Here is a 21,331-nt window from a genome sequence, read left to right on the forward strand (position 1 = left end):
CATCGTCCCTTGATTTTCAATAGCATTACCATCACTGAATCCCCCACTACCAACATCCTGGTGGCTACCATTGACCAGAAACTGAACTGGACTAGCCATATAAATAATGTGACTGCAAGAGCAGGTGAGAGGCTAGGTGCTGTGCGATGAGTAACCCACCTCCTGACTCCCAAAGCCAGTCCACCATCTACAAGGCACAAGTCAGGAGTGTGGTGGAATACTCCCCACTTGCCTGGATGAGTACAACTCCAACAATGCTCAAGAAGCTGGACACCGTCCAGGACAAAGCAGCCCGCCTGATTGGCACCACATCCACAAACATTCACTCCCTCCACCACCGATGCACAGTAGCAGCAGTGTGTACCATCTACAAGATACACTTCAGGAATTCATCAAGGCTCCTGAGACAACACCTTCCAAACCCATGACCACTACCATCTAGAAGGACAAGGGCAGCAGATAGGTGGGAACACCACCACCTAGAAGTTCCCCTCCAAGTTACTCACAATCCTGACTTGAAAATATATCGCCGTTCCTTCACTGTCGCTGGGTCAAAATCCTGGAACTCCCTTCTTAACAGCACTGTGGGTGTACCTACACCACATGGACTGCAGCTGTTCAAGAAGGCAGCTCACCACCACTTTCTCAAGGGCAATTAGGGATGGGCAATAAATGCTGGCCCAGCCAGTGAAGCCGACATCCCGTGAATAAATAAAAAAAAGGGGTTAATTAATAATCTTGTTGTGCAGGGTCCTTTAGGGACCAGTGACCATAACATGATAGAATTCTTCCTTAGGTTAGAAAGTGAAGTGGTCCAATCTGAAACTAGGGTCCTAAATCTAAACAAAGGAAACTATGAACATATGAGACATAAGTTGGCTAAGACAGATTGGGAAACTTCATTTAAAGGCATGACAGTCGACAGGCAATGGCTAATATTTAAGGAAGAAATGAATGCATTGCAACAGTTATATATTCCTTTCTGGTGCAAAAACATGACAGCAAAAATGGCCCAACCATGGCTAATGAAAGAAATTAAAGATAGTATTAGATTCAAAGAGGAGTCATATAAAGTTGCAAGACAAAGTAGCAAACCTGAGGATTGGGAACAGCTTAAAATTCAGCAACGGAGGACCAATAGATTGATTAAGAGGGGAAAACAGAGTATGAGAGTAAAGTTGAAAGGAAAATAAAAGAGGACTGCAAAGCTTCTATAAGTATATAAGAAGAAAAAAATTAGAGAAGGCAAATGTAGATCCCTTACAGTCCGAAACAGGAGAATTTCTAATAGAGAACAAGGATTTGGCAGAGAAATTGGAGGAAGGCATAAATAACTTCCCAGAAATACTAGGAAACCGAAGGTCTAGTGAGAAGGAGGAATTGAAGGAAATTAGTATTCCGAAAAAAAAAGTGCTGGAGAAATTAATGGGACTGAAAGCCGATAAATCCCCAGGGCCTGATAATCTACTTCCCAGGGTATTAAATGAGGGGGCCATGGAAATAGTGGATTCGTTGGTTGTCATCTTCCAAAATTCTGTATATTCTGGAACAGTCTTTGCAGATTGGAGAGTGGCAAATGTAATCCCACTATTTAAAAAAGGAAGGAGGGAGAAAACATCAAATTACTGACCGGTTAGCCTAACATCAGTGGTAGGGAAAATGCTAGAGTCTATTATAAAGGATGTGATAACAGGACACTTAGAAAATATCAACAGGATTAGACAAAGTCAACATGGATTTTTGAAAGGGAAATCATGTTTGACAAACCTACTGGAGTTTTTTGAGGACATAGCTAACAGAATAGATAAGGGAGAACCAGTGGATGTGGTGCATTTGGATTTTCAGACATCTTTTCATAAAGTCCCACATAAGAGGTTAGTGTGCAAAATTAAAGCACATGGGATTAGGGGTGATATATTGGCATGGATTGATAATTAGCTAGCAGACAGGAAAGAGAATAAGAATAAATGGGTCTTTTTCGGAATGGCAGGCAGTGACCAGTGGGGTACTGTAGGGATCAGAGCTTGGGCCCCAGCTATTCACAATATATATCAATGATTTAGATGAGGGAACCAAATGTCATTTTTTCCAAGTTTGCTGGTGACACAAACTAGGTGGGAATATGAGTGGTGAGAAGGATATTAAGAGGCTTCATGGCGATTTAGACAAGTTGAGTAAGTGGTCAAATACATGGCAAATGCAGCAATACGTGGATAAGTATGAAGTTATCCACTTTGGTAGGAAAAACAGAATGGCAGAGTATTATTTAAATGGTGATAGATTGGGAAATGTTGATGTGCAAAGGAACCTGGGTGTCCTTGTACACCAATCACTGAAAGCAAGCACACAGGTGCAGCAAGCAGTTAAGAAGGCAAATGGTATGCTGGCCTTCATTGTGAGAGGACTTGAGTACAGGAGCAAGGGTGTCTTACTGCAGCTGTACAGGGCCTTGGTGAGACCTTGTGTGCAGTTTTGGTCTGTTTACCTAAGAAAGGATATACTTGCCATAGAGGGAGTGCAGCAAAGGTTCACTAGACTGATCCCTGGGATGGCAGGGTTGTCATGTGAGGAGAAATTGAGCCGACTAAGCTTGTATTCACTGGAGTTTAGAAGAATGAGAGGGGATCTCATTGAAACGGATAAAATTCTGATAGGGCTGGGCAGACTGGATGCAGGGATGATGTTTCCTCTGGCTGGGGGGTCTAGAACAAGGGGTCACAATCTCAGGATATGGGATAGGCCATTTAGGACTGAGATGAGGAGAAACTTCTTTACTCAGAGGGTGGTGAACCTATGGAATTCTCTACCACAGAGGGCTGTGGAGACCAAGTCACTGAATATATTTAAGAAGGGAATAGATAGATTTCTAGACTCTAAAGGCGTCAAGTTGTATGGGGAGAGAGCGAGAGTATGGCATAGAGATAGAGGATCAGTCATGATCATATTGAATGGCGGAGCAGGCTTGGAGGGCCGAATGACCTACTCCTGCTTCTATGTTTCTATGTTTTTAAGATAACTGGAAGTCTATTCTCTCTTGTGTACATTCCTCATCTTTACGTGCAAGACATGGGTTGCTACAATTTAAAATCTTACATCGCATCCATCCATCCAAAGTGAAATTATCTGAGGTCTAATAAAATTTTGATCCAACCTGTGATAAATGTCATCCTGTCCCAACCTCTTTAATTCATATGTACTGGTTGTGTCCTAAATTGGCTTTGTTTTGGACAAAAAATTTAACATTGCTCTCTCGCATGTTTTCAGTAGCAACATTGAACCTTCTCCTATTACAACACTTTTTGGGGTGAAACCAAACGGCATCCCTCTTACAAAAATTCAGACAAAAACTTTCAACATTATTGGCTCGACATATTATTCTATTAAATTGGAAACAGTCTGCCCCGCCTTCTTTTACTAATTAGATACATGATCTTATGCAGAATCTTAAACTTGAGAAAATAAAGTACAATATAAGAGGCTCCACTGATGGATTTTATGTAACTTGGCGACCCTTCTTAGATTATTTTGAGGAGCTACAGATCTCTACTTTCATATAACTGACCCTAATTAGGTTGTGTGTATTTTATCAGTAAAACTATATCTGACCTATGATTGTTGTTGGTTCTCTTATTATCTATTTCTTTGGGGGGTTGGGGAGGGGTTTTTTTTCCTTTCTCTTCTTCCTCCTACTTCTCTTTTCCCTCCCTTTTCTTTCCCCTTCTCTTCCAAATATAAGTATATTAAATTGTTGCTGTACTGTAAGCTATTTTTGCACCATTACTCATTATGATTGTTGTTAAAACTTAATAAATCGAAGTAAAAAAAAAACCTTTCATCCGAACCAAGAGAAAGGGAAAATGGTATCAATTCTATCAAAATCTTACACAATTTTAATGACCTCTATTAAGTCACCTTCTTTTGCCTGTCAATTCTTTCCAGATATGCATATCATGATATGCATTTCCAGTATTATGTTTGTAAATCTTCTCTGCACCCTCCTCAGTGCCTCTATATCCTTTTTTATAATATGGTGACCATAACTGCACGCAACACTCCCTTACTTTTCAATTCCATGCCTCTAGAAATAATGCCTAGTGTTTGGTTTGTTTTTTTTTATGACCCTATTAACCTGTGGTGCAACTTTTAGTGATTGGTGTATTTGTTTCAACATTCCATTGTTCCTCTACCTCCACCTAGACTTGCACCTTCCAATTAATGAGTGATCTCCTTATTTTTCCTAACAAAATATACTACCTCACATTTATCTGTTGAGCTTCATTTACTAACTACTTACCCATCCTTGTTTATTAAAGCCCTCCTATAATTTGTTGTACTCAGAATTGACTATGCCCCAATTTGGTGTCATCCAAAAAATTTAGAAATTGTATTTTTGATTCCTAAGCCCAAATCCTTAATAGAAATTATGAACAGCAACAGTTCCAGCACTGATCCTTGTGGATCACCACCTCCCACCTTCTGACACTCTGAATAACTATCCTTTACTCCCACTCTCTGCTTCCTGTCTTGAAGCCTGCTAGCAATCCATTCTGCCACTTGAACCCTGACATAACATTGCTTTTATACACTCAATTCACTAATTTGCCTGCATATTTCTGCCTCCACCTTCCTTTCACTATTAGATGATCTGTTGACTACCCTATTAGTGTGACTGATCCTTTATTATCTTTGATCTATATCCATAGGAATTCTATTTTTGTTTTACTGATAGCTGCATCCCTTTTTTCTACAGCTATTATGTTATCCAGAAAAGGTACAGCTACTGTACCCCCCCATCACTTTTTTCCTTTCTATCTTTTCTAAATATGTTATATTGAACTGGTTGCCTTTGTACATGATGGGGGCCGCTCCACCACCGAGAAAATGCCAGCGAGGCCACAAAATCACCCCTAACTGGAGCCTTAGCTATGTAAATTGGCTGCCCATCTTCATGATGTGGGCAGCCAATCTTATTTCCAGGCAACCCTGGGAAAGCTCCCTGATGCCAGGAATGCATATATCTCCCACCACTACCAAGCCCTCCAACACAGGATTGGGAAAATTCAGCCCATTTAAAACTCTGCTTCTTTCTCCACTGATGCTGTCAGACCTGTTGAGTATTTCCAGCATTTTTTTTGGTTTTACATCAAAACCATGTCTTCCTTCTGAGCAAATACTAAAAGCTATACTACTGTACCTGTATCAATGCTGACATTTGAAGACTTGAGAATTGTTTCACCATTAAAGCAGTTCATGCTGATAGTATAAAGGGTCCCTGTCTCCCGACTTGTTAGCTTCAAACTTCCATTTCTGAAATTTTAATGAACATGTTAGTTAAATATACTGACATGGCACCAAGCATCTGCAAAATATTGTCAAACAGTAGATGTAAATTTGAAATACGAATTACCACAAGTATGGTGTCCGGCAATTCATCATTTCAAAACTCAAAGCATCAATATATCTCAACAAGATACTTATACTGTAGCTAGTTCATTGCATTTAGAAAGTGGCAATAAATTGTGTTTTTCTTCATCTGTGCATTTTGTACAATGTAACAAAACATGAACTGGTGCCCCAACATCTACAGGTCCCACTAGAATTTTCTGCAATTAAAAAAATGATAAAAGAGATTGATAGATGATTAACAGATGATAGATCAATAGATCTATGCATTTGTTTAGAGAGGAACGTTGTTCAACAGAGAACTTTCAGCTCTTCAGAAAAGTGCCATGAGATCTTTTCTGTCTATCTGACAGGATTTCAGCTTAATATGTCAGCCAAAAATAAAAACAGCAACGCGGAGTTCCCACATTATTTAGGTCCGGACATCACTGTAATCTGGGCAGAATGTAATGAAATAGTGTCAAAGATTGCAGAATTTTAAACCTAAAAAATTAAACACTTTAAGTGGGAGTGTTTTACATTAGTTCAAAAGCCTATTTGCCCAAAGCAGTTTTCACTGACAAATATGGCCACACTCCCAGTTCAAAATGGTGAGTTCCCATTCGCCATTGTTTGAGACTTTTTATAGATTGTGCCCAGAATCTTGGGTACAGAGCCACCCATGACTCCAGCATCAATCAGCTGGACCTGCAGTGACCAGCAGTTAATTGAAGCCCGACTCAGGTCTGCTCCTTCTGGTTTTTTTTGATCGGTTCTTTTAAGAGCCTGTTTTTTTTTCTGTTTATTATTATCATTTCATTTTAGCATATCGAAGGATTTTATTTCAAGTTGGTGTACTTGGTGCACTTGTCCCCTCCGACACGGCGTGCTTGGCCAGTTTCCCGGGCAGCAGCAGGCGCACGGCGGTCTGGATCTCCCGGGGGCTGATGGTCTGCCACTTGTTGTAATGGGCCAGGTGGGAAGCCTCACCCGCGATGCGCTCGAAAATGTCATTTACGAACAAGCTCATGATGCTCATAGCCTTGGAGGAGATGCCAGTGTCGGAGTGAACCTGGTTCATCACTTTGTACATGTAGATTGAGTAACACTCCTTCCTGGATCTTTTCCTCTTCTTGCTGCTTTTGGTCACTGCCTTGTTCACAACTTTCTTGGTGCCCTTCTTGGACCCTGCTTTTTTCTCATCACCCATCGTGATTCTTGCTGCTGCAATTACTTTAAATTACTTTCAATTCAGTTTAAATTAGTCTATATGCAATCAATTACAGCAGAGCACACCTATGTGGCTTCAATTGCTTGCTTCTCGCAAATCTTATCTATCAAGCAGCCAGTTGATGCTAATTATAAAGTAAGATTGGATCATTTCCTGCCAGGTGATTCCTCTTTGTGATGCTGGAGAAAACCCTGATGCAGTCACCTACCAATTACGAGCAATTCCATGCACTAACTCATGGGAGATTTGATGTTTGAATTTACATAAATGAGTTTGTGCTGAAACTTGACCTCACCCCAACAATTGCAGTGCAGTGTCCAGCACATTTTTACAACATCCTCCTTGATTCTTTTGATTGCATTAGCAATAAGTAATATATATTCCCCAGAAAAACAAGGATATTTACTCTAGGTGAGGGCCACAAATCCATGCATTGACTTCCTTTAAGACTTCTCTCATAAACCCACAATAAGTTAGTTAATATTAGTTACATCCGGGTTTTGAGGTGCATTGGGGAGGGGGGCCAGCAAAGGCTGTCCTGTGGTTGAAGGTAGCACACAAGCACATGTGGGGTGTGGGGGGGATGGGCGAGGGAAGCAGCCATGCATTAGGGGCACCTTGTATAATGTGACCATTCTCCTGAAGCTGAGACAGTTCAGGCACAGCTACATTGATATGATTGGGGTCAGGCCTCTCGCTTATCTGCCCACCAGCAACACAGAAGCATCAAAGTGCCTCCAAGCTCCAGAGCTTTTCACTCCTCGAGCACAGACTGGAAACTAATGAGCATTTTAGTGGATTGAAGAACATTTGGGCGACTGGCATGTTGTACAATCTCCTTGCTAAAGGTGGCCATGGAGCATTCATTGGTGGAGGCACTCACAGCCCCTTGCAATGTCATCATCCTGGTTTGGACCAGTCTTTCCCACGGTTCAAGCTAACAGTGCAGCCTTGCAATGTGGGTTAGGAGAATGCCTGCGCCCGAGCTGAGAGTACAGCATGCAGTCCAGTGGACAAAGCTGTCGCCAATCGGTCAGGTGGAGTGGGGTGGGGTGGAGGTGGGTGGGGTTTCGGGCAGCCATGCAGCGCACTAATCTCTGGCCATTCAAGTGGTGGTCAGCACTCCCCGGGTGCGTTAAGCGGTCTTCAGACTTAACCAAGAGAAGTTCTTAGTACACCCATACTAACCCACACATCTCTCTTTCATCTTGCAGGAGGAGTACATCAGGATCATGGAGCCTGGTGAACTAACTGCATGCCTCGTGGCATACGGAGAGCGAAGGCGAGGGAGAAGAGAGCAACTGAGGCCCCTGGTTGCACAGAGGGGGGAGCAGCACCGTGTGGAAGAAGGGACAGCTGGGGCTCCTACACACGCCGCTATCACTGGTCAGAGCCTAGTTAGACCCAAGGTCTATAGAATCCGCCTTTCATTCCAGCAGATAACCGAGAGCCAGTGTCGCTGAAGACTGCGCATGTCTAGGAAATTGGTCGATCACATCTGCCAGCTACTGCAGGATTTGGTGCCAGAGAAACATGGAGGGCATCCACTGCCAGTGGCCGTGAAAGTGACAATGCCAATGGTTCCTTTCAGGGCTCCACTGGTGACCTCTGTAGGATCTCACAAGCCTCCACCCACAAATGCATCCATGAGTTCACGGATGTCATCTTCATGAGGGCACACAACGCGATGCGTTTTCCCCGAGACCAGGAGAGCCAAAATGCAAGAGATTGGATTTGCCCAGGTCTCAGATTTCTCACAGGTGCTGGGTGCCATCAACTACACCCACGTGGCGCTCAGACCTCCGCCGCAACAAGCGGTCAACTATGTCAAGTGCAATTTGCTGAATGTGCAGCTGGTGTGCGAGGACCACAAACGCATTCTATAGGTCACAGACCCCTGACATTTTCCAGGGTCTGCCGTGATGGCTCCTCAGGGCTACCCACAGCGGACGTGGCTGATGACACCCGTGCAGCAGCCCAGACTGCAGCAGAGCGATGGTATAATGAGGCTCATGCTGCAACTCGCAACCTGGTGGAGCAAACCATCGGGATGCTGAAAATGAGGTTCCAGTGCCTGGACTGGTCTGGTGGAGCCCTGCAATACAGTCCGCAGAGGGTGTCAGGCATCGTCATCATCTGCTGCGCCTTTTACAACCTGGCGCTGCAACGGGGAGAGAAGTTGGCTGAGGAGGAGATGGAGGAGCTGGAGGGCTCCACCAATGAGGAGGACGTCAGTGGTGAAGAGATCCTTGAAGGCGACTATGACGGCGATGAGGCCCTTGCACTGGCCAGGCGAGGCAGGCGCTCTCGGGAGGCCCTCATAGCTGCTAGATTTATGGAGGATGATGACGACATGATATGAGGAGACATCATAGATCCTCACATTGCATCTGTGAATGTTTGACTCCAGTCTGGCTTATGGCAGCATGTATACCCTCCGTGATAATGCTTCTGTCATGGAGACACAGTGAAGGCTCTAATAGGGGCTCGATTGCAGGAGGATGATGAGACCTAGAGTGGGGACACTCCATAGATTTTGATGATGTCCTGGACCAAGGTCTCCATAGCAGCCACCATCCTACCAGTGTTGACCTCTGTGTGTTGGCATGCCAGCGCTATCACCTCAGCCTGAACGCTGACGGACTCCTCCATTGTGCCTTGCAATCTGAGGAGTGCAGCGGACATCCTTCCTGATGTTCCCAAGCTTGCCTTCGCAGCTCCAGCAACTGAGGTACGACGGAATCCAGAGGCTCCTCCTCTGACTCAGACTCAGCAAATTTCTGGCCTCCAGCAGTCCTCTGAGTGCAGGGGACCTGGGAAGTCCCTGCCACCTGCCTGTCCTCACCAGATTGTGATCCTGAGGTTTCTCTAAAGTCGAGTCACACCAAGATGTGTGTCTCTGTGCTGCTGGAGGGTGTGGGTGAGCACAGTGACAGGACTTCAAGGAGGGTGCCTTCAGGTTCCAAGGTTTTTTCGGGGCTTGATTGGGGGCCCTGGGTTGTGGACTCTGTCAGCTGTTTGGCAGATGTGGCTGCTGAAAAGGGGAGATAATTAGTGCATGGCAGTGACCTGCAAAACAGGACACATCACTCACAGCATAGTTGTCTGATGGATGCTGCACTGCTGGATCCTCACTTGGTAGAGCACCACTGACCTCACCGTCAGCACAGGACCGGTCCCGGTCATCGCCAGCCAGCTGGATGGCTCTGTTTTCAAAGTCTGTGAGTGGTGTCCAGCTGCCGTTCCTCCTCCCTTCGGGTGCCCGAGGGCCCCGGTCTGACTCCTTGAGGGGAAGGAACACCTGGAGGGACGTTGAAGTGCCCCGTTTCCCTCTCACGTTGCCACTGCAGGAACTCACCCATGGCTCCCGCAATGGAGTGCAGGTCTGCACACATCTCCATGTTCTGCTGGACCAGGGTCTCCATGGTGTCCGCCATCCTCTCCATGGAGACCTCCATACACGCACAAGGGAACCACTTCATCAGAGAGCAGGTGGACTCACTCCTCTAGCTTGCGTGCCGCTCTGTTGAGGGGTTCACAGCTCTGCATGATGTTCCCCCGTCTTCTGCTGACTCTCCACGATGAGTTGGAAGGCCAAATCCAGAGGCTCATCATCTGACTCGGTCCTCACAGATGCCCCTTCCCCAGCTGTCCTCTGAGTGCCAGGGAGCTCAGCCGAACCTGCCTCTTCCTGCTGCGGACATGAGTCCGTGTGGTGACCACCAGATCGTGAACCCGAGCCTGCTCTAGATCTAGGTCCCACTGAGGTGTGTGCCTCTACGCTGGTGGAGGGTTTGGGTAAGCGCTGTGATAGGTCTTCCAGGCTGCTTACTTATAGCTCTTCAATGGAGGAGGTGTCCTCTTGGCTGGAGCTGAGGACGTGGATGGAGCTCAGTTACTGGCTGGCTGAAGGTGTCGGTCGCTTGACAGAGTTCCCTGTGAACCAAAGTAGAGGTGAGTAGTGCATGGCAGCAGAGTCTAAAGCAGGAGAGAGAGCACTCACAGTTGCGTTCAGAGAGGAATGATCTGGTGCAGGATCCTCACAAGAGTTTTCGCTGCTGACCTCACCATCACGGCGGGCACAGTCCACATCCTCACCAGTCAGCGCTATGGCACACTCCTCAAAGTGAATGTGGAGCCCAATGTGGGCCACTCCACCCCCGGCTCCCGGTCTGGAACCTCTCCCTGCTGATGTGAGTAGGCTTCTCCAGCATGGAAGCAGATGGAGAGAGTGTGAGCAGACGCAAGGAACTGTGTGGAATGTTTGTGTGGTGAGCAGAGACATGGACAGGATGAGGACACGAGCTCCAGAGGATATGAGCCTGATGGAGAGGTGAGGGTGTGTGTGAGAGTTAGTGGTGTTGTCCCTTGAGGTATGAGATCCCTGTGGATGTGTGATGGGTTAGTGAGTGTGTGATTTGAGAGTGATGAGATGAGTGACTTACCCTGGTGTAATGGATGAGACCATTCATCCTGTAGCAAAACTGGGTGGCTGTCCTCTTTTGCAGGGAATTGGCACTGAACACCACCACCACTGCCTCCCATGCCAGACTGGTGATGCAGCTGCCCCTCCTGTGGCCAGAGTGGGGGTAGAGGACATCACGGTGGGACTCCATGGCATCCAAAAGGCGCTCGAGGGACGCATCACTAAACAAGGGGGCTGCAGTCTTTTTTGCCATCCTGTCTTCTGTGCAACAGTACTGGACTGGAAGCACTGAGAAGTGTGTGCACGGCTGGACTTTAGATATGGCGCCCAACATGATAAAGAGTTAAGGTGATGGCGTGGCGGGCAATTGAGAGCCTGCCCGCCATCGCAATGGTGTGTTTCCCAGGAATACATAATTAACGTGGCAGATTTGGGATGATATGGCATAAGAATCCGCCATTGTGTCCGGCGGGTAAAACGTAATTTTTCCCACCCGCTACCACACTTAGTGCAAATCTGGGATGATTCTGCTCTCCGACTAAGTTCAAAGCTCTTGTGTATAACCTTGCTTTGATTAATTTAACTTTCATAGAAGCTTTGATATCAGGCCTTTCAGTAAATGCCCATCATCTGTCTAGCAGGCCTGTTGCTTGGACACTATCCTTCTCAATAGGGTCAAGCTAGATGCAGAATATATATTTCACTATCTCCTACTTGGCCTAGCTGCCTGCCTGCAGCTGCCTGATAATGTATTAACTAATTTCTCATGCACTTCAGCTAGAATCAGTAGAGAGAGCAACAGTGCCATCTAATGATCTTCTAAAGGAAATTAAAATCACAAAGTGAAAATATTTATTTTGAGGCTTCTTTTAATAAAACCATAGAAAAGTTACAGTGCAGAAAAAGGCCATTCATCCCATCGTGTCTGTGCTGGCCAAAAAGAGAAAAAATAAACTAGCTGCTCATTTTAATCCCACTTTCCAGCATCTGGTTCGAAGCCTTGCAGGTTACAGCACTTCAGATGCAGGTCCAGGTACCTTTTAAATAAGGTGAGTGTTTCAGCCTCAACCACCAGCTTGGACAGTGAATTCCAGATGCCCACCACCCTCTGGGTGAAAATGTTTTCCTCATGTCCCTCAATTAGGTCACCCCTTAGCCTTCTCTGTTCTAAGGAAAACAACCCTAGCCTATCCAATCTCTCCTCATAGCTGCCATTTTCCAGCCCTGGCAACATTCTGGCATATCTCCTCTGCACTCTCTCCAGAGCAATTTTGTCCTTCCTCTAATGTGGTGGCCAGAACTGTACACAAAATTCCAGCTGTGGCCTAACCAGCGTTTTATACAGTTCCATCATCCTGCTTTTGTATTCAATTCATCGCCCAATAAAGGAAAGCATTCCATGTGCTTTCTTCACCACCTTGCCACCTGTTCTGCCACCTTCAGGGACATGTAGACATGCACTCCAAGGTCTCTCACTTCCTCAACCCCTCTTAATAACCTCCCGTTTATTATGTATTTCCTTGCTTTGTTTGCCCTCCCCAAATGCAATGCCTCACAATTTTCAGGATTAAATTCCATTTCCAAACCATTGATATCATTCTGGAGTCAACAGCTATGCTCTTCACTACCAACTACATGGCCAAGTTTTGTGTCATCTGCAAATTTCCCAATCATGCCTCCCACATTTAAGTCTAAGTCATTAATATATACAACAAACGGCAAGGCCCCAACACTGAGCCCTGTGGAACAACACTAAAACCGTTTTCCATTCGCAAAAACATCCATTGACCATTATCCTTTGCTTCCTGTCACTGAGCCAATTTTGGATCCAACCTGCCACCTTCCCCTGTATCCCATGGGATCTCACTTTCCTGATCAGTCTGCCATGTGGGACCTTGTTAAATGCCTTACTGAAATCCATGTAGACAACATCCACTATACTACCCTCATCAATCCTCCTTCCTCAAAAAATGCTACTATGTTAGTAAGACATGAGTCTATGCTAGGAATGAAATCTTGGAGCAATGGTCAGTGTGAAAGGTAAATATTATAAGTAATGATTGGACCACATATGGAACACTTTATGAAACTGGATGCCTTAGAAAGGATTAAAGCACCTATGGTTCAGAGAGGATTGGCATTGATAAATAACTTCAAGGCTACGGGTTCATGTTATAAAGGAGGTTCTGAGAGTTAAACTTATTTCTATGGTGTTATGAAGCCATGCTTTATAAAAAATGACTTTATGAATTTACTGAACATTTGCTTGACTATTGAAATGGAGACAACCTCCCTGCAAAGCCTCACCAGGAACAAATGTCTTGAAAGATTATGAATGGAGGGCCATCTCCTACTCCATTAGCAAAGCTTCCAGAAATCACTTGAGTACTCAACACTCAACTGGGTGGAGATTAGACATAATCATGTGGACATTGGGACTCTAGCTCTAAAAGAAATATGCCTAGATGTAATCTAATCACATAAGCCATGAATTCGCCAGCCATGACCATATTTGGGTCACTGGACAGTTGGAGAGAAAGGGCCATGTGACAAACCAGTTTTGTGTTTAAGCACCTGCTTTCTCTGTAGATCAACATGAGCAAATGAGACACTGAAAAAGCAGGACCCTGACCAGGTTCCCTCCATCTCTCTCTTTCACTCTCTCTCTCCATCCAACTTGCAAATTTTGAACCCTGTCTGCTGATTTTGGCTATCCATGTACACAGGCAGAGACTTTTTTAAAGAACTCAACCCAGCAGCTGCTGTCTCCAGAAAAATAGATAAATTATCCACCTACATCTTTAAACCACCTCAGCCCCAAATCCAGAAGGACCACTGAGTTCAGCCTGAAGCCAGCCAAGTCACAAACCTTCAAAAGCCATAGCCCCTTTAAGTTTACTGGGTTTTAAATTGCTTGATCTATCCTCCTACGCTGTAATCTATTTGTGTGTGCGTGAACTTCGAATGTGTGTGTGTATGTGTGTGTCTGAAAGTTACAGCATTTTTATTATTTTTCTGAGACCGGGTTAAGTACAATAAATGCTATTCCCTTCTCTTTTAAAAACTCCAGGAAACCTGTCTGTTTGTGTCTTTTATAGTCACAGCATGTAAAAGTTCAACACTCACTGAATTGGTGAACATGTCCTTTAAAAAAAACCACTGGGGCCAAACAAGGAATAGGGAAAGACAGTAACCATTCCAGCTCTCCCCACCTGATCATAACAATTGGAGAACAGAATACTGAGAGGAGTAACGGAGGCTGATTTTCATCTGAAGTCTTAAACATTCCCCAACACAAAAAGGATGACAGTGGCTGAAAAATCATTGCAGTTCGCATCTGATGGGATCTTCCAAGAGGGCTGCCTAGTGCAGTCCATCAACAAATTTCACGTAAGGCATCTAGCACTTCCATCCTAAACAGGTGGGAGCCTAAAATATTTAACTTAGGGTCTGACACTAATTGTAGGACAAAAACAGAATTACCTGGAAAAACCCAGCAGGTCTGGCAGCATCAGCGGAGAAGAAAAGTGTTGAAGTTTCGAGTCCTCATGACCCTTCGGCAGAACTGAGTAAAGTTAGGAGAGGGGTGAAATATAAGCTGGTTTAAGGTTGGGGGGGGTGGTGGGGTGGGGGGAGAGAAGTTGTGGCAGGGAGTGGTTGTAGGGACAAGCAAGCAGTGATAGGAGCAGATAATCAAAAGATGTCACAGACAAAAGGAACAAAGGGATGTCATAGGTGGTGATCTAATCTAAGAAAATGTGCTAATTAAGAATGGATGGCAGGACACTCAAGGTACAGCTCTAGTTGAGATCTCTGTCTCAATTTCTGATGATAGACTGTCCACCAATATCCATTACAAGCCTACCGACTCCCACAGCTACCTCGACTACAGCTCCTCACACCCGCTTCCTGTAAGGACTCCATCCCATTCTCTCAGTTCCTTCGCCTCCGTCACATCTGTTCTGATGACGCTACCTTCAAAAACAGCTCCTCTGACATGTCCTCCTTCTTCCTTAACCGAGGTTTTCCACCCACGGTCGTTGACAGGGTCCTCAACCGTGTCCGGCCCATATCCCGCGCATCCGCCCTCACGCCTTCTCCTCCTTCCCAGAAACATGATAGGGTCCCCCTTGTCCTCACTTATCACCCCACCAGCCTCCGCATTCAAAGGATCATCCTCCACCATTTCCGCCAACTCCAGCATGATGCCACCACCAAACACATCTTCCCTTCACCCCCCCGGCGGCATTCCGTAGGGATCGTTCCCTCCGGGACACCCTGGTCCACTCCTCCATCACCCCCTACTCCTCAACCCCCACCTATGGCACCTCCCCATGCCCACGCAGAAGATGCAACACCTGCCCCTTCACTTCCTCTCTCCTCACCGTCCAAGGGCCCAAACACTCCTTTCAAGTGAAGCAGCATTTCACTTGCATTTCCCCTAACTTAGTCTACTGCATTCGTTGCTCCCAATGCGGTCTCCTCTACATTGGAGAGACCAAACGCAAACTGGGCGACCGCTTTGCAGAACACCTGCGGTCTGTCCGCAAGAAAGACCCAAACCTTCCTGTCGCTTGCCATTTTAACACTCCACCCTGTTCTCTTGCCCACATGTCTGTCCTTGGCTTGCTGCATTATTCCAGTGAAGCCCAACGCAAACTGGAGGAACAGCACCTCATCTTCCGACTAGGCACTTTACAGCCTTCCGGGCTGAATATTGAATTCAACAACTTTAGATCTTAAACTCCCCCTCCCCCCATCCCCACCCCGTTTCTCCCCCCCTCCCCCTTTTTTTTTTGTTTTCAATAATTTATATAGATTCTTCTTTTCCCACCTATTTCCATTATTTTTAAATCTAAAACTAAAACTTTGTTAGTCTTTCCACCCCACCCCCACTAGAGCTGTACCTTGAGTATCCTGCCTTCCATTCTTAATTAGCACTTTTCTTAGATAATATCACCACCTTCAACACCTCTTTGATCCTTTTGTCTGTGACATCTTTTGATTATCTGCTCCTATCACTGCTTGCTTATCCCCACAATCACCCCACCCCCAACTTCTCTCTCCCCCCGCCCCCCACCTTAGACCGCTTATATTTCACCTCTCTCCTAACTATACTCAGTTCTGCCGAAGGGTCGTGAGGACTCGAAACGTCAACTGATTTCTTCTCCACCGATGCTGCCAGACCTGCTGAGTTTTTCCAGGTAATTCTGTTTTTGTTTTGGATTTCCAGCATCCGCAGTAGCTTTTAGCTTTTTGTTTTTATCTCTGTGATCTTCCACATCTGGCTGCAGGATGGGCAGCAAAGTTACCAAACCGGCTTGGAGGCGGTGGCAGCGGTGGTCAACACCAACGCCCTGCAGAGGAGGACAACCACCCAGTGCCGCAAAAGGATGAATGATCTCCGTTCCGCCAGGGTAAGTCACTCTTCTCATCACTCCCAACTCACACACTCACAAACCCATCACACACCAACAGAGCCCTCACTCACTGCCAGTGCAAGGGACATCACCATTCATTCTTTCACACACACCATCATTGTCTTCATCCCATCCATGAGACCAGTTACCACCCACACAGGCCAGGCATATTTATCATCTGGCCCAGCAGGCATCCCAATACACTCTCACCCTCTCTGTTCATGTAGGACAAATGGCACACAACAGGAGGGAAAGGTCACAGACGGGTGGAGGGATGCCGGAATTCAAAGTTCTGAAGAATTCGAAAACAGAGCCATCCGGCTGACTGGCGATGACTGGGACCAGTCCTGTGCTGACAGTGAGATCAGCTCTTCTGTACGAAGTGAGGATCCAGCAGTACAACATCCATTAGACAACCATGCCGTGACTGATGTGTCTTGTTTCACAGGCCACTGCCATGCATTAATTATTTCCCCTTTATTTCGCAGGCGCATCTGCCAAACAGCCGACAGAGTCCATGACCCAGGCACTCCAATTAAGCCCCGAAGAAACCTCTGAAGAGGAATCTGAAGGCACCCTCCCTGCAGTCCCGTCACAGGGCTCACCCACACCCTCCACCAGCGCAGAGACACAAACGTCGTTGGGACCTAGCTTTAGAGTAGCCTTGGGATCACAATCTGGTGAGCGCATCATACTTTCTGATCCACAGCAGGTGGAGGCAGGGACTTCCCAGGTCCCCGGCACTCGGAGGACTGCTGGAGGCCAGAACATTGCTGAGTCCGAGTCAGATGATGAGCCTCTGATCTTGGACACGTCACAGTTGCTGGAGCTGCAAGGGCAAGCTCAGGAAAATCGGGAAGGTCTACTGCACTCATTTCTCCCAATGTGGTCTCCTCTACATTGGAGAGACCAAATGCAGACTGAGTGACTGCTTTGTGGAACACCTTTGGTCTGTCCGCAAGCATGACCCAGATCTTCCTGTCGCTTGCCATTTCAACATACCACCCTGCTCTCATGCCCACATGTCCATCCTTGGCCTGCTGCATTGTTCTAGTGAAGCCCAACAAAAACTGGAGGAACAGCACCTCATCTTCCGATTAGGCACTTTACAGCCTTCCAGACTTAACATTGAGTTCAACAGCTTCAGACCATGAACTCTCTCCTCCATCCTCACCCCTTTTTATCCCCTTTCTTCAATATTCATTTTTTTTAAAAATCTTTTATCCACTTATTTTTATTTACTTTCATTTTTATTCATTGTTTTATCCCCACCTTTTATCTTATTTCCGATCCTTTATCCCACCACCGTGCCCTCCCCACACCCTGCCCCACAAGGGCCATCTGTCACTTGTTCATGTTGTTCTTTCTAGAGTGCTTATCCTTGTCCTGCTATTATCACATTCTGCTTTCTGACCTTAATGCCACCATCAGCACTTCCTTTAGCCAGCACCACCACCATTAACACCCCTTTGTCATTTTGTTCATGACAAATTTGCCAATCTCTCCTTTGCCCCCACCTATTGCTGGCCTTCTATCCAGCTTCACCCCCCTGCACCACCCTCTTAAACAGTATAAATTTCATCACATTTTTACTCCTCTTTAGCTCTGAAGAAGAGTCAAACAGACTCGAAACATTAATTCTGTTTTTCTCTCCACAGATGCTGTTAGACCTGCTGAGTTTTAGCAGCATTTTCTGTTTTTATTTCAGATTTCCAGCATCTGCAGTATTTTGCTTTTATGAACAGCAGGAAGGGATGTCTGCTGCACTCCTCAAGCCACGATGGAGGAGTCCATCTGTCTTCAGGCTGAGGTGATAGTGCCAGCATTACAACGCACCGAGGTCAACACTGGCAGGATGGCGGCAGCCATGGAGACCTTGGTCCAGGACATCGCTCCTGCACTGCTGTGCGGGCTTAACTCCAACGCTAATGCCATAGTTGGTCTCCAAAAGTGTGTACATAAGAGGGGTGCTGAGCAGCTCGATCTCACTCCAGCTACCCCTTCCGCTCACGGAGTCAGCCAGGGGTCCCCAGACACCCATAGGGAGGAGGATCAGCAGGTGCACGCTCTGGGGCCATCCACCCAGGTGACTCTGGGAGTGACCGGCCCATCCGAATCCTATCTTCCTGTGACCTCCACAGCTCCAGCTTCACAGTCCGAGGAAAGTGCCGCTGCCACACAGCAGGACCCTGAAAGCAGGCCAGGACCCACCAAGTCTCGGCCCTCCAGAGGACACCTGCCAAAGTCATCACAGACAGGGCGTCACAGTCAGCAGGCTGCCTCCACCTCTGCTGTGGATATCTGGGGAGCACCAAGATTAGCGACTGGGTTAGGAAAGTTAGGTAAAAGTAGTTGCACAGCCTGGCCACGAGCGTTGACCATTTGTACATACTGTTCACTATTGTCAATAAACTCCTAAGAATGTCTCCCTGCCTATGACTCATTGTTCTGATGAGCAGTGTTCATGTCACTCAGATGTGAAACCTTTCTGCACAAGATAAAAGGCAGTTGTCTCAGTCCAAGGCCTCTTCCCTGAGTTCTGTGCAGCCTTCAGACCACAGTGATGGTCCAGCCTCACACTCCCTGGAAACATTACTGATGCCTGCACCTCAGTGGTGCTGATCATTGCTGCCAGAATGTGGTAGGCAGGTGCCACAGAGTTCTCTCATACTCTCAGCACCTTTAAGGTGGGGCTGGCCCCCATCACACCAGCATCTGTGACCAGTGATGTTGTGCACCAGCTCCTGAAGGGCTGAGGCGCTGAATGCGGACACAGCATCAAATGGGTCTAAACTTTCATGGCTGCGTCTTTGAGATGGCCCTGATCATGAAGCGCAAGTGAGCTGCCCTCGGCCAGACAGGAATCAGACATTCTCAGAGGCTATGTGAAGATCTATGGAGTGTCCTCACTGCATGTTGTCATCATCCTCCTGCGATCGAGTGACTATTAGGGCTTCCACTGAGTCTCCATGACAGGAACATTCTCACAGAGGGTATTGGTGCTGCCATAAGCCAGACTGGAGTCAAACGTTCACAACTGCGATGTGAGGATCTATGGGGGCACCTCACTGCATGTCGTCATCATCCTCCACAAATCTGGCAGCTATGAGGGCTTCCCGAGCACGCCTGCCTTGTCTAGCCAGTGCGAGAGCCTCATCCCCGTCATCGTCACCACCGAGGACCCCCTCACCCTCAACCCTGTCAGCGTCCTCCTCATCGGAGGAGATGTGCAGCTCCTCCATCTCCTCCTAAGCCAGCTCCTCTCCCCGTTGCAGCACCAGGTTGTAAAGGGCGCAGCAGACGACGTTGATGCGTGACCCCTCTGTGGACTGTATTGCAGAGCTCCCCCAGTCCGGTCCAGGCACCGGAACCTCATTTTCAGCATCCCGATGGTTTGCTCCACCAAGTTGCGAGTTGCAGCATTAGCCTCATTGTAGCGTCGCTCTGCTGCAGTCTGAGGCCACCGCACGGTGTCATCAGCCACGCCCTCTGTGAGTAGCCCTTGTCCCCGAGGAGCCAACCCTGCAGCCTCTGTGGACCCTGGAAGGCTGCAGGGATTTGCGAGCGATTCATGTTGTAGGCATCGTGCACACTCCCTGGAAACCGTGCGCATACCTGCAGGATGTGTTTCTGGTGGTCGCATACCAGCTGCACGTTCAGTGAGTGGAAGCCCTTGTGGTTGATGAAGTCCACTGAGTGTAGCGATGGAGACCTGAGCACCACATGGGTGCAGTCAATCGCATTCTGCACCTGTGGGAATCCCAAGATCAGGGTGAATCCAATGCCCCTTGCATCCTGGTCATCCCAGTCCCGGGAGAAGTGCACAAAGTTGTGTGCCATGGAGAAGATGGCGTCCGTGACCTTATTTGTGGGTGGCAGATTGTGAAATCCCACAGAGGCCACCTACGGAGCCCTGAAAAGAGCCATTGGCATAGAAACTGAGCGCCGCGGTCACTTTCACTGGCAGTGGATGCCCTCCATGTCCCCTTGGTGCCAAGTCCTGCAGTAAGTGGCAGATGTGAGCCATCAGGTCCCTAGACATGTGCAGTGGTTGACAACGCTGGTTCTCAGTCAATTGCAGGAATGGCAGGTGGTGTCTATTGACGCTTGGTGTTGCTAGGCGCCAACCAGCCACAGCTCACTGTCGCTCCTGGGCAGCGTGTGCGGGAGCCTCTGCTGTCCCTTCTTCATGAGGTTGCTGCTCCTGCCTTTGCACAGCCAGGTGCCTCAGCCGCTCTCTCCTCCATCTTCCAAGGTCTCTGTAGGCCATCAGGCATTACAGCTAGGTCACCAGGATCCATGCTCCTGACTTGGCCCTCCTGCAGCATAAAAGAGAGAGAGACGTGGTTAGCATGGCTGTACTTAGCACCTTTCCTGACCCTGTGTGACTGCCCCTTAATGCTTCCCAGAGAGTGCTGGTCACCCCTCAGATGGCCAGAGATAAGTGTGCTGCATGGCTACCCTGTCAACCTGTGACATGGGGGACACTGGTCCAAACCAGGATGCTGAGATTGCAAGAGGCTGTGAGCACCTCCAGCAGTGACTGCTACATGGCCAGTGTTGTCGAGGAGATTGTACAACGTGTGCAGTCCAACTGCTCCGTGGTCCAATAAAGTGGTGGCGGATTCGAAGTCTTTGCCGGGGGGTGGGGGTGGTGGTGACAAGGTATGAAGCGCTTGGTAGATCTTTGGTGCCTCCGCGTTGCTTGCATGGGCGGGCAGGCTAGAAGCCTGACCCCAGTCATATCACTGTGGCTGCGCCTGATCTGTCTTAGTTGCTGAGGCATGGTCAGTTAATACAGGTGTCCCTCGCTTATCTTGTCCCCCCCACCTCGATTGCCTGGGTGCAGTTGTAGCGCTAGGGCAGCACTTG

General features: G+C 47.3%; 1 protein-coding gene across 2 annotated transcripts in view; it reads right to left on the minus strand.

Moving 5' to 3' along the window:
- LOC144684961 (uncharacterized) overlaps positions 1–21,331 on the minus strand; it is a 154,649-nt gene that overhangs the window by 71,182 nt on the left and 62,136 nt on the right. For both annotated transcript variants that reach the window (XM_078549438.1, XM_078549429.1), the window contains exon 3: positions 5,195–5,307. In XM_078549438.1, the coding sequence (XP_078405564.1) occupies positions 5,195–5,307 (113 nt within the window). The remainder of the gene's footprint in view (positions 1–5,194; positions 5,308–21,331) is intronic.

This window comes from Cetorhinus maximus, chromosome 1 (assembly GCF_964194155.1).
Source record: "Cetorhinus maximus chromosome 1, sCetMax3.hap1.1, whole genome shotgun sequence".
Taxonomy (NCBI): Eukaryota; Metazoa; Chordata; class Chondrichthyes; order Lamniformes; family Cetorhinidae; genus Cetorhinus; species Cetorhinus maximus.